The 12426-nt window shown below is 46.5% G+C and overlaps 1 protein-coding gene across 2 annotated transcripts in view; it reads right to left on the reverse strand.

Moving 5' to 3' along the window:
- Window positions 1-298: 298 nt before the first annotated feature.
- The window catches only part of ADAMTSL1 (ADAMTS like 1), a 1026618-nt gene continuing 1014490 nt past the window's right edge, over window positions 299-12426 (reverse strand). For both annotated transcript variants that reach the window (XM_036856350.1, XM_036856351.1), the window contains 3 exons: window positions 5458-5567; window positions 4432-4652; window positions 299-2906 (listed from right to left, as the gene is read on the reverse strand). In XM_036856350.1, coding sequence (XP_036712245.1) covers window positions 2800-2906; window positions 4432-4652; window positions 5458-5567 — 438 coding nt within the window. In that variant the 3' untranslated portion in view covers window positions 299-2799. The remainder of the gene's footprint in view (window positions 2907-4431; window positions 4653-5457; window positions 5568-12426) is intronic.

Here is a 12426-nt window from a genome sequence, read left to right on the forward strand (position 1 = left end):
GTCTGGAACCAAATCCTCAATATCTCCGAGGTCTGCTGATAGATAGGGTCATAAATGAGATGATTGTCAAAGATAGCACTAAGCCTCAGTTTGTGCATATCTAGCTCCTCTGGGTTCACGGCCCCCAGCTTCCCACGCAAAGCTGAAAACTGCGATTCTTCCATTTTAGCCAAACTCACATAAGTGACTGGGAACCAGCCTCACCACCCCCTGCCCAAAACAAGATAGGAAGGCTGAGCTTAATAGAGACTCGGACGACAAGATTTAAATAAATAAGCTGTATTATCTGTACAAAAAATATAAATAGAGTTGTGTTTTAGAGGAGGAAGTGCCTCCTTCCACATTCTTCAGCGGCCCTAATAATCTTCTGGTGCTGCTGAGTCACAATTCACAGAACAAACAGTAAATGTACATTCATCTCATGCAAGGAGCACGCTGCTGCCCACCCCAAAGCTCGGTCCTCCAAGCTCGCTCTGAAACCCACCTCCACCTGCTACAACCCGACACGTGGTGGGGCTGGAGGACACCTGCTATTTAGGAAATGGAAATATTGGCCACTGGTTTTCCATAGCTATTGAACTAGAAATTATCAACCACATTAGCAGTAGTATGGAATCTGCCTTCCACATTCCATGCATAACTATTGTGCCACAAACGAATCCCCTCTTATTGCCCCATCATCCTGTGCTAGCTTTTACAATGTATTCTGTACACAGCGAATGGATCCAGAGTTAAACATCAGGTTCTATTAAAATAGGAACAATACAATAATCACCACCGAGTTTACAGGAACACAACTGCAGAAGTTAATAAAAAGTCCCCCAAATATTTTGTTTTTTTTTTCTGGAAGACAATGTACAATTATTAATATTGCACTTTTTTATACAGGAAATCCTAATAAATATTCACAAAAGATATACAGACATAGAAAACATTCTCTTTTATTTTAAATAAACATTACACTGATTTTTAGGAACATGATTTCTTAGAGCCCATTATTGTGGTGAGGAAGAAAGAACTGCCTTAACTGTCCATAGCTCACCTGGGGAGGACAAAGCATAATGTCTCCCCTACTAACTTGTACTTCCAGGCTGGCTAGAAAATGCAGCCCTGATGTCAGTGGTGGCCCCGGGGTGTGTGACGTTTTGCGAGTCTGTATGTGAGGGGGCGGTTTGGCTGAGGGGTGAGTGACTCCGGCCACCCTGCTCTGCCCCAGCTGCTACTAAATGGTGGCCACTGGGATGCGGGGCGCAGGCCAAAATCACTCGCCCCCAAACCACGCTGCTGAGCGAGAGCTTTCATTGACAATGAGCCACAGTGTCCCAGATTTTCAGTTTTGCCACTTGACTTTGTTGCAGCCACGTTACTGTAGCTGACGGGCATTACTGGAGTGTGTATGCTGCTTTGCCCACTGAGTTAGCAAAACCAATGTATATTAATTCTGGTAGAGTTCATAGTATTTCACTGTGTGGAGGGAATGGGTTGAAAAGCCTTTGAGGACCGTCTGGGAAGCTTTAGTTACCCTTTGGCTTTGCCTCTGTGCCCCGTCGCCCCGCCCCGGCCTGTTGTCTGAATACAGGGGCAGCCGTCACCGTGCCCCGGGAGGGGCCCACGCAAGCCTGCGGTTCCACCGGTGCCCCGGTCGCTCTCATCTGATGGATACTCTGGCAGCTTGAATAGTGGGTTGGTTTTTGGCCAGCTGACCCCAGTCCTTGGCCCTCAAGTGGAGCAGTAAAAACCATATAGGCAGGAAACCTAGCCTACTCATGAGCGAAACACCCTGGCCCAGGTCAGCAGTTCGTTCCGGGCTGGGGGATGCTTGATTCGGAGACGCCAGGGGTGGCCTGACTGCACAGCTAAGCCCCGCCGTCTCACCAGCTCCGCCATGGGGGCACGGGCAGAAGTTCACTGAGCTCGGGGACCCCTCTCCGCCGCGGGGAGGGCATACCTCCTGCACGCGGCCTGGGCCCGTGCTGAGCCCAGAGCTGAGCACCGCAGCCCCCCACCCCCACCCCCCGGAGCCTGCACCGGTACGCCAGGCACTCGGGCTCGGGGCTCAGAGCCTCGTGTGGCGGCCCGCTCGCTCCCCCGTCCCCTTCGCTCCCCCTCTCAGGAACACGCACAGGCTTCTTTGTGCTTCTGTCCCTTCCTTCCCCACCTCGTTTTTTGCATCGCTGTGCGCTTTAGGTCTACTTGGATGGGCTCCCCTTGACCTCCGCCGTGTTTTGAGTTCTCACTGCTCTGTGCCCCCCACTGGGAGCGCTGAGCTCTGGGCTGGGTTCTCAGCACGGATGGTGCCCTCCCTCCCCTGCCTTAACCATCTCCTGCCAGGAGAGATGCTGTTGGTTGTCCGGAGTCAGTACCGCTGCTTCACAAACCCTCTGGCACCCTCCCCTTCTGTCTCTCTCTCCCGTCTGCCGTTGGCTCCGGCTCCCTGCTGGCCCCGAGGGGGAGCTGCGCTGGCCTCTTCCTAGGTCTCTCTGGGACCCAGGTTTGGGAGGGAGCTGGCTCTTCCAGGGAACTCTTTCTGTCTGGCCCGGCCTGCTCTGCAACCTCCGTTAGACCTCCGTCCTTGTCCTGTCCCCTCATTCTGTCCTCCAGCTAACTGAGAGAGAAGACATGCTGGGGTCCTCATGTCTGGGGAGGGGGAAGGGCAAGGGAGGAGGTTGATGAGGGTGTGTGTGGTGGAGGTGGAGAGGGGGAAATAAATAAATAAAACGAAGAAAGCTTAAGTTCTGTCCAAGGTGGTTGCGTGAGTCCTCCGTGCTGCCAGGGTAGCGTTCTCCCCGCGTCCTGTCTTCACGCTTTGCCGCAAGTTCCACAGCAGCGAGATTTGAACTGGCTGAGTTGGCAGAGTTTCAGCTGTTTCACCTTCTCACAGTACCTGGTGGTATCTCTGCACTCCACTGGGAAAGGGGACAGAAAGGAGATGTGAAACGGAGGCTTGGTAATAGCTGTGGCCACTGGGTGCCTCCTGGGGTCTGCCTTGGGCACCAGGCTCCCGTGCTGGAGGGGCCACCACTGTCCAGCACCCCTGGGCTGGCCTTGCTCTGGCAGAGCTTGGCCGTTTGCTCCCCAGGCTGCCAACCATGGGGGCGGCTTGGGCTGCGGCTGGGGGCCTAATATTGGGGCTCTGCGGCCTTTCTGATAGCCCCCTTCCTTCCCAAAGGCGCTCGGGACCGCCTCACCTCCTAGGCAAGGTGGCCTTTTCCCATGGCGTTGGAGTATCTGACTGACGCTCTTCCTCCTTGAGATGGTTCCCGGAAGGACTAAATTCTGCTCACTTCGGGGTGGTGTGCGAGTGAGGACCTGCCTGGTGGCTTCATCCCCTGTAACGTGAGCCCTCCTTTCCCCCGTGAAGCTTCACTTGCTCGTCCTCTCTCCCGAGCCTCTCTACTCCTTCCCCTCACCGTGCCTACCAGAGCGCCGTGGTGTCCTAGTTCAGCACTGGCACAGGCTGATGGGTCTTTAATACTGGCGTGGATTCGGGCTGTGGACATCTGTGGTTAATACAGTAAGTCTGAACTACTTTCATGGAACAGTGGTCCTGAGTGTGGGGAGCTGACAAAGGTGGGTCAGCATCACACAAGAGGACACAGACAATCCCACCCCGTCTAGAAAAAGGACTGGCACTGTTGGCCGACATGGCATCTGCTCAGCGTGGGGAATCGGAGGCTCAGTGTGGCCCTGTTTGTGGGGGAAACTGCACAGCAACATTTAAAAATTCCCTTTTCTTTGCTTCATGCTTTGTCTCCTTCCCTGTGGAGAAGCACCTCCAATTTGTTTTGGGTCCAGAGGAAGAAAAAAATAGATCCTCGCCCAATAGGGATACAAATGCTGGTGCTGGGCTAAGGAGGAGGAGCTAGACTCGAGGGAAGAGGGAGTGAATGAGTATCAGATCGCAGGTGTGGCTCCTGCACAGACCGGTGGGTGCCCATGGGGCTGCGAAGGAGGGCGGGGGTCGGCAAGTCCTCGTTCTGGGAGACGCAGAGCCGTGATGGGTGCAGGGTTGGCTGAGCGGGAGGTGCTCTGTGTGCTGCTTGGGTGCAAACAGTGCTTCCTCCCCAAGAGCCATTGTTTAGTTGTCCCCTCTGGGTACCAGCCAAACTGCTGTAGGTGAGCTGGAGGCTGGTTTCATCCAGCACTTGGCCAAAAGCACCTGGCTGTCGCAGGGGCCAGGATGGAGCCCTTGGGCCACACCCAGCCATCTCTTGTGGCCTGGACACACGCACATATATCCCTGCACGCACCTTTGCTCGCCCGCATGCACCCACGCACCCTCTGAAAATACACAACTCCAGCCCTAGCTCAGGATCCTTGGGAAAGCTGGTCCACTGCCCTATCTATGCTCAGGCTCAGTTCCGGGGACTGCCCGCCGCACCTGACGCCTCGTGGGGAATCTGCAGAAGGCTCTGTGGGGTTGGAACGTACTGTTTTCACACGGGGTGACGTTGCAGCGCTGCCAGTTGGTGGGCCGGGGCCCCCAGGAGCACAGGTGCTCGGGCACCGCCTTGCTGGTGCGGGCGTGCACGCACTCCACGCGCCGGGACTGGAAACCGTAGTTGCCGCAGGTCGCCGTGCACAGGCTCCACAGGCTGACCCTCCAGTGTACGCCGCAGGCTTCGGACCAGCAGTTCTGGGTGCTCACGGGCCTGTGGTAGGAGGGTGGCAGGATTAGGGTCTGCCTCTCTGGGGGCTGAATCAGGGGAGCGGATGTGAGAACAGTGCTGGAAACCCCAAAATCTCAGGTATCCCTGAGAACTCCCAGTTCTCAGAACTCCTAGCGCTGCCAGCCCTGGGTTCTGATCTCTGCTCTGTTACTGAACGGCTGTAGGGTCTCGGAAGACCCCTTCCTCTAACTGGGCCTCTGTCTGCTCATCTCTGCAATGTCCGTGTCACTGCATGACCTGAGAATGAGCTCTACCAGGGTGGGGGCTGGCAGAGCCGCTCTCAGGGGCTGGGACCTTAGCGAGGGGGGTGATGAGCCCTTTCCCCAAGGGAAGGAAGGATGACAGGGGCTGGGGGCTGGAGAGGAGTGGTAGGCTGAGACCTGGGGACAGGGCTCTCAGCATAGCTTCTAGAGGGAGGTGGACAAGAGTGAGAGGCTGGTGGAGCCCTTGGGGTCTGGTGCCCACTTTGTGGACCTGACCTCCTGCCCGCCCTGTAGCCAGCACGGGTCTCTTGTGCCACCAGGCCTCCTCAGGGGAACAGCATCCTCTGCATTCTCTCTCCGTCTCTGAAAGGGGAAAGCCCAGCCTGGCCCATTCACTAAGCACGAGGCCACCACTGAGCCATCTACCTTTAGGAGGCCAGTGACCTGGGGAGAGTGGAGGTGACAGGGAAGAGTGTCTGACCGCTGGGACCATGGAAGGTGGGAGGAGAAACGTTTACTTGCCACCATCTTTCCGTGCTTTTGACACAGGGCCTGGGAAAAGGCAGTCCGTGGCTCTCTCTTACCTCGGAAGGGTGCTGCACTGCTCTGATGGTAAGGTGATGCCATCCCGGGTCTGGCAGAAGACTTGTCTGTGCTGCACGGCGAGGCGAGGCCCGACGCAAGGCCCGTTGCACTGGGAAGCAGAAACAGGTGACATACACGTTAGCCAAGTCACAGGACAGGCTGCAATGCCCAGGCTGCGTGGGGCAAAAGATCCTTGTGCAGGGGCTTGTCTGAGGCCCTGAGATCATTTATCTTGCCCCTCTTTACACCAACTTAAAGGATACCCACCAGCACATTTTTTCTTAGTCCACAGTGGGAGGGTTGGCTTTGCCGTGGTCTTTGAGTATTCTGCTAGCAAATGGCTAATGGCAGTATAGAGCCAGTCAGAGATGTCAGCCCCCTCCCAGAGTAACCGTATGGAAGGTTAATCTTGGCATAATGTACTAGGAATGTGGTGGTAAGCTTTAGAGTTGAACACCTCTCAATAAGCCCCCCTTCCCTCCTTCAGTCCAGAGGGTAATTTGGTTTATTGTTTTCTTGCTAAATTCATCCAAGTAACCAAGTCCATGATTTCTTTCCTTTCTTTGGTTTCATTTTCTCCAGGATAAACCAAGGGTGGCTGAAGAAAAGTAGACTTAGGTGTGTATAGTTAGTCCATGCTCACGGAGATGGTTAAGCTCTCTCCAGGGTTGGCAGAGCCAGACTATCATGGCAAAAACCGCCACCAACGATGGTGTCTGTAAAATACGAAACATCTGCTATTTGAGTAGGGTAAAGGGACAGACATCCCTTGGAAGTCACTTTAGAACAAGGGCTCTTAACTTGGAAGTATCTGGACTCCTAGGGGTCCACAGGGGAGCTGTTGACCCTTAAAATTATAAGCAGAAATCCTGTTTTGTTTAACATTTTATTTAGTTTTTTAGTCTTTGAGCCCTTCACCCATTATTCCCACACCTCACCCCCACCTCTGGCAACACCAATCTGTTCTCTGTATCTATGAGCTTGCTTTTTTTTAAAAAAAATATTCCACATATAAGAGAGATCATATGGTATTTGTCTCTCTCTGTATGACTTATCTAACTTAGCATAATGCCCTTGAGGTCCATTCATGTTGTCGCAAATGGCAAGATTTCATTCTTTTTGACCTTATATATGTGGGATTATTTATGATCTCTTTGTGTTCATCTTATTTGGAACCCTATGGACTTCCTGGAGCTGGGTGTCTAGTTCCTTCCCCAGGTTAGGGAATCTTTCAGTATTTCTTCAAACAGGATTTCTGGCCCTTTCTCACTTTCTTTTCCTTCTGGGACCTATATAATGCAAGCCCTTTAATCTAGCATCATCACTTTTTTTCCTTCTCTGATTAGGTGAGTTCCACTGCCCTGACTTCTAATTCACTGAGCCTTTGTTTGCTTCATGTAGTCTGTTGTTGAACACCACCTTAACAATTTTCAGTTAATGTGTTCTTCAGCTCTGTGACTTCTATTTGGTACTTTTTAATATTTTCTATCAATCATCACTTTGTTGAATTTCTCACTCTGTTCAGCCATGTTAATTAATTCATCCATGCTGAATTTCTAAAAGCTCTCAGGTAATGCCAATGTTATTGGTCCATGGACCACACTTTAAAGAGTAGCAAGGGTTGAGGCATTACAAATTACAGGGAACTGCTTGATCTCAAAATCCTTTTAATATAATTTTTTATAAATTTATTTTATTTTTGACTGCGTTGGGTCTTCGTTGCTGTGTGCAGGCTTTCTCTAGTTGTGGCGAGCGGGGGCTACTCTTCATTGTGGCGCACAGGCTTCTCATGGCGGTGGCTTCTCATTGCGGAGCATGGGCTCTAGGCACGCGGGCTCAGTAGTTGTGGCTTGTGGGCTCTAGAGCGCAGGCTCAGTAGTTGTGGTGCATGGGCTTAGCTGCTCCACGGCATGTGGGATCTTCCCGGACTAGGGCTGGAACCTGTGTCCCCTGCATTGGCAGGCGGATTCTTAATCACTGCACCACCAGGGAAGCCCCCCTTTTAATATTTTTGCATTGGTGATATATTGTTGGGATGTGATTCAAACTATAGATGCCCACCAAACCTCCATATTCCACTCCTGTAAGAATGAAAATGATGATAATAGTTTCTGACAAGAAAATCCTTTTGGAAGAGTGTCATTCAAAGATCTATTCCTTCATCTTCCTACCTCTTTGAAGTCTTTGAAAACCATGCTGGTTTTAGTCTAAGTAGAACTAAGACCACCTTCTCAGTTCTAACCACCTGGCTTCATGTAATAATTCAACTTTCTTCTTTTAATCCAACATACATTTTATGAGGCACCTGTCTTGGGTAGGGAATGTGTTCCATAAAAGCGTATTTGAAAGAATGATGGCAAAAACAGCCCTGGAATGTTTGCAGGAGGATTATATGAGAGGTAGAATTATAAATGTGGCTGTAAAACGTGTGCCAGATCATGAGAAATATTGTATGCTGTCTGAGGAGTTTGGATTTTCTTATGAATGCCACTTTGTTGGGGTGGGGGAGGGGAGGCACCTAGAAAGGTTTTTAAGTGGGAGTGTCACGATCAGAGTTACTCTTTAAAAAGATTATTCTGTCAGCAGTACAGTAATTGAATTGGAAAGTGAATAGACTGGAGAAAGTAATCTAGGTAACAAATTTTGCTGATCAAAATGAAGGCACTGGGCAATAGAAATGGAGAGAAGATTCTATGAAAGTATGATTCACATGGCTTCAGTGGTGCCTTGACAGGGATAAAAGACAGGGAGGGAGCTAAGATGAGTCTCAGGTTTATGGACTGAACATAAAGATAAGAATTTGTTTTGAAGATGTTTTGTATGAGATGTTTGTGAAATATCCAAATATATATGTTCATTAAGCAGGTGGATATATAGATCTGTGACTTAAAAGAGAGCTGTGCTAAACACTATCCATTTGAAAGTCATCAGTAGACCAGTGGTGGCTAGGAGTCATAGGTAGTATAACCCAAGGGGAGGGAAAGCATGAGATGAAAAGGCTTAGGGCAGAACCCTGGGGGACACTGTAGGAAGAGGAGAAAAAAAAGGAATTAAACTGCAGGAAAGGAGAAAAAAAAAACTTAGAAAATGTATTCACAGAGACCAACAAAGGAGTTTCCAGAAAGGAAAAAGGGTCAGTAGTATCAAAATGTGTCAAAAAGAACAAACAAGATAGAGTAAGAATTGGCAGTACCCAGTGGAACTTGACTTATAGGCTGCACCGGTGACCCTGTGAGGGGCAGTTTCAGTGTGGCAGTTGGCACTGAAGTCAAACCAGCAATGAGTAGAGAAACAAATGAGAGTGGAAGAAATAGGGCTCCTGGAGACATATCACTCCTTCAAGAATTCCCAATTGTGGTCAAAAGACATCAGCAAAATGGCAGACTAGGTAGCTCTAAGTCCTCATTCACACACAGAAACATCAAAAAGCAACTGGAAACTGGCTGAACTAATCTTATAGGAATTCTGAAAAAGTCAAAGGTCTACAGCAACCTAGCAAGTGCCCAATAAAGAAAAATCTACCTTCAAAACAGTAAGAAAATTTGTGGTGTTCTCCCTCATCCTTCCCCAGCATGGCAGTTTTTCCCCCATCTTTATTGGAGTATAATTGCTTTACAATGTTGTGTTAGTTTCTGCTATACAACAGAGTGAATCAGCCATATGCATACATATGTCCCCATATCCCCTCCCTCTTGAGCCTCCCTCCCACCCTCCCTACCCCACCCCTCTAGGTCATCACAAAGCATCGAGCTGATCTTCCTGTGCTATGTAGCAGCTTCCCACTAGCCATCTATTTTACATTTGTTAGTGTATATATGTCAATGCTACTCTCTCACTTTGTCCTAGCTTCCCCTCCGCACCCCCCCGCCGTGTTCTCTATGTCTGTGTCTTTATTCCTGCCCCTAGGTTCATCAGTACCATTTTTTTAGATTCCATATATATGCGTTAGCATACAGTATTTGTTTTTCTGTTTCTGACTGACTTTGCATGACAGACTCTAGCTCCATCCACCTCACTACAAATAAATAACTCAATTTCATTCTTTTTTATGGTTGAGTAATATTCCATTGTATATATGTGCCACATCATCTTTATCCAGTCAGTCATCTGTTGGTGGACATTTAGGTTGCTTCCGTGTCCTGGCTATCGTAAATAGTGCTGCAGTGAACACTGTGGTACATGTATCTTTTAGAATTATGGTTTTTCTCAGGGTATATAGCATGGCAGTTTTGGTCTAGAGGCAGCAGTAGCCCATTTTCCTCCCACCATCTGTAGGGAGCAGAGAAGATCCTCTTTGCAGTGTGTAATGTTCTATCCTGTCTGTCAGAGGGCTACCTGAAGGACTGGTCTCATCTAACTCAGGTATCAAGTGGCAGCCACTACTTGTGAAAGCTGCAAGGGGACTACAGACACTTGGGGCAGGAGATTACAGATGGAGACATGCAATAGACCACTTAAGGCCCTGGGGACAACCTGGGGTGAGACCATCTTGGAAATTAAGACATTCAAAAGCAGCCATATATAAAGGGGACTTCTGAAAGTCACAAGCAGGCCCAGGCAAGACATATGCTCAGGAAAGATCTGAGAAGACCTTAAGCTCTCATCTTAGGCTGATCCCGAAGTTCAGAGAACACCCAGTTAAGCAGTGAAGGTGTGCACAGGCACAGAGAAAGTATATTCAAAGACTGGGAGAGATGTCTGTTTTTTTCAATGCCCAATTTCCAAGAATAAATCATAAGCACTTCAAAGAAACAGGAAATCATGGCCCATGCAAGGAGGAAAGTGAAGTGGCAGAACCAGCCCTAAAGAAGCAGGGCATCAAATGTATTAAACAAAGACTTTAAAACAACCATCATAAACATGTTAAAAGATCTAAAGAAAAACATGAATAAAGAACTAAAGGAAATCAGAAAAAATGATATTAACAAAGAGTTAGTAATTATAAAAAGAAAGTAAACAAATTTTGGAGCTAAAAAATACAGTATCTGAATTGAAAATGTTACTAGCAGAGTTCAACAGCAGGTTTGAGTACACAGAAGAAACAATTAGCAAACCTGAAAATAGGACAATTGAAATTATTGAGTCTAATGAGCTGAAAGAAAAGACATGAAGACAGTGGGACCAACACATACACATGTAGGAGTCCCAGAAGGAGGGAGAGAGAAAGGGGCAGCGAGATCATTTGAAGATATAATTGCCAAACATTTCCCAAATTTGATGAAAGATACAAATCTAAAAATCCAAAAAGCTCAACAAATTCCACATAAAATAAACTCAAAGGGAACCACACTGAGACACAGTATAATGAAATTGTCTTACAAATAAACACAAAGAATCTTGAAATCAACAAGATAGACTCATCAGGTACAAGGGATCCTCAAAAAGATTAGCAGATGATTTCTCAGCAGAACCCTTGCAGGCCAAAAGGTGGTAGTAGAATTATATCTTTAAAGTGCTGAAAACAAAACTATGTACCTAGAATTCTATATCCAGCGAAACTGTCATTCAGAAATGAGGGTGAACTTAAGATATTCACAGATAAGATGAGAGGGAGTTCATTACCACTATACCTGACTATAAGAAACATGAGAGACCCTCAGGTTAAAATGAAAGGATGCAAGACAGTAACTCCAAGCCATATGAAGATATAAAGATCGCCAGCAAATGTAAATACATGAGCAAATATAAAAATTGGTTATTATACTTCTGGTATGTAACTCCACTTTTTATTTTCTATAGGATTTAAATGACAAAATGCATTAAAAATAATTATATATCTGTAAGTGGGTATGCAATATATAAAGATGTAACTTTTATATTATTAACATATAGGAAAGGGGACAGAGCTCTATAGGAATAGAGTTTGTGTGTGTTGTTGAAGTTAAGTTGCTATAAACTAAAACTAGATTGTTATACCTTTAGAATGTTATATGTAATTCCAAGAGCAACCACAAATTAAATACCTACAGACTATACTCAAAAAAAAAACCCACAGAAACCAAAACATCAGCTAAACACTAAAGAAGGCAGTAATGAGTGGGGGAAGCTATAAGACACCTAGGACAAATAACAGTGGGAAAAGTAAGTCCTTCCTTATCAGTAATTACTTTAAATGTAAATGGAAAATACAAGCCTCTCCAATCAAAAGGCATAGATTGGCAATCTATCTACAAGAGACTCACTTTATTATTTTTAATGTATTTTAAAAATTGAAGTATAGTTGACTTACAATGTTGTGTTTCTGGTATACAGCAAAGTGATTCATATATGTATATATATAATTTTTCATATTCTTTCTTTTCCATTATAGGTTATTACAAGATACTGAATATAGTTCCCTGTGCTATACAACAGGTCTTTCTTGTTTATTTTTAAATTGTTTCATTAAAAAAATTTATTTTATATTGGAGTATGGTTGATTTACAATGTTGTGTTAGTTTCAGGTATACAGAAAGTGATTCAGTTATACATATACCCATTCTTTTTCACATTCTTTTCTCATAGGTTATTACAGAATATTGAGTAGAGTTCCCTGTGTTATACAGAAGGTCCTTGTTGGTTATCTATTTTAAATATAGCAGTGTGTACGTGTCAATCCCAAACTCCCAATCTGTCCCTCCCCCACCCCACCCTTCCCCCCTGATAACCATAGGTTCGTTTTCTAAGTCTGTTCCTGTTTAGTAAATAAGTTCATTTGTATCATTTTTAAAGATTCCTCATATAATCAATATCATATGATATTTGTCTTTCTCTGATTTACTTCACTTAGTATGATAATCTCCAAATGATATTGCTGCAAATGACATTATTTCCTTGTATATTGTATTGCTATAAACTTGATCACATGTTTGTGATCAATTTAAGAAAATTGAAATCATATCAAGCATCTTTTTTGAAACAATGCTATGAGATTAGAAATCAACTACAGAAAAAAAACAAAACAAAACACAAACACATGGAGGCTAAAT

The sequence above is a fragment of the Balaenoptera musculus genome, chromosome 6 (assembly GCF_009873245.2).
Source record: "Balaenoptera musculus isolate JJ_BM4_2016_0621 chromosome 6, mBalMus1.pri.v3, whole genome shotgun sequence".
Taxonomy (NCBI): domain Eukaryota; kingdom Metazoa; phylum Chordata; class Mammalia; order Artiodactyla; family Balaenopteridae; genus Balaenoptera; species Balaenoptera musculus.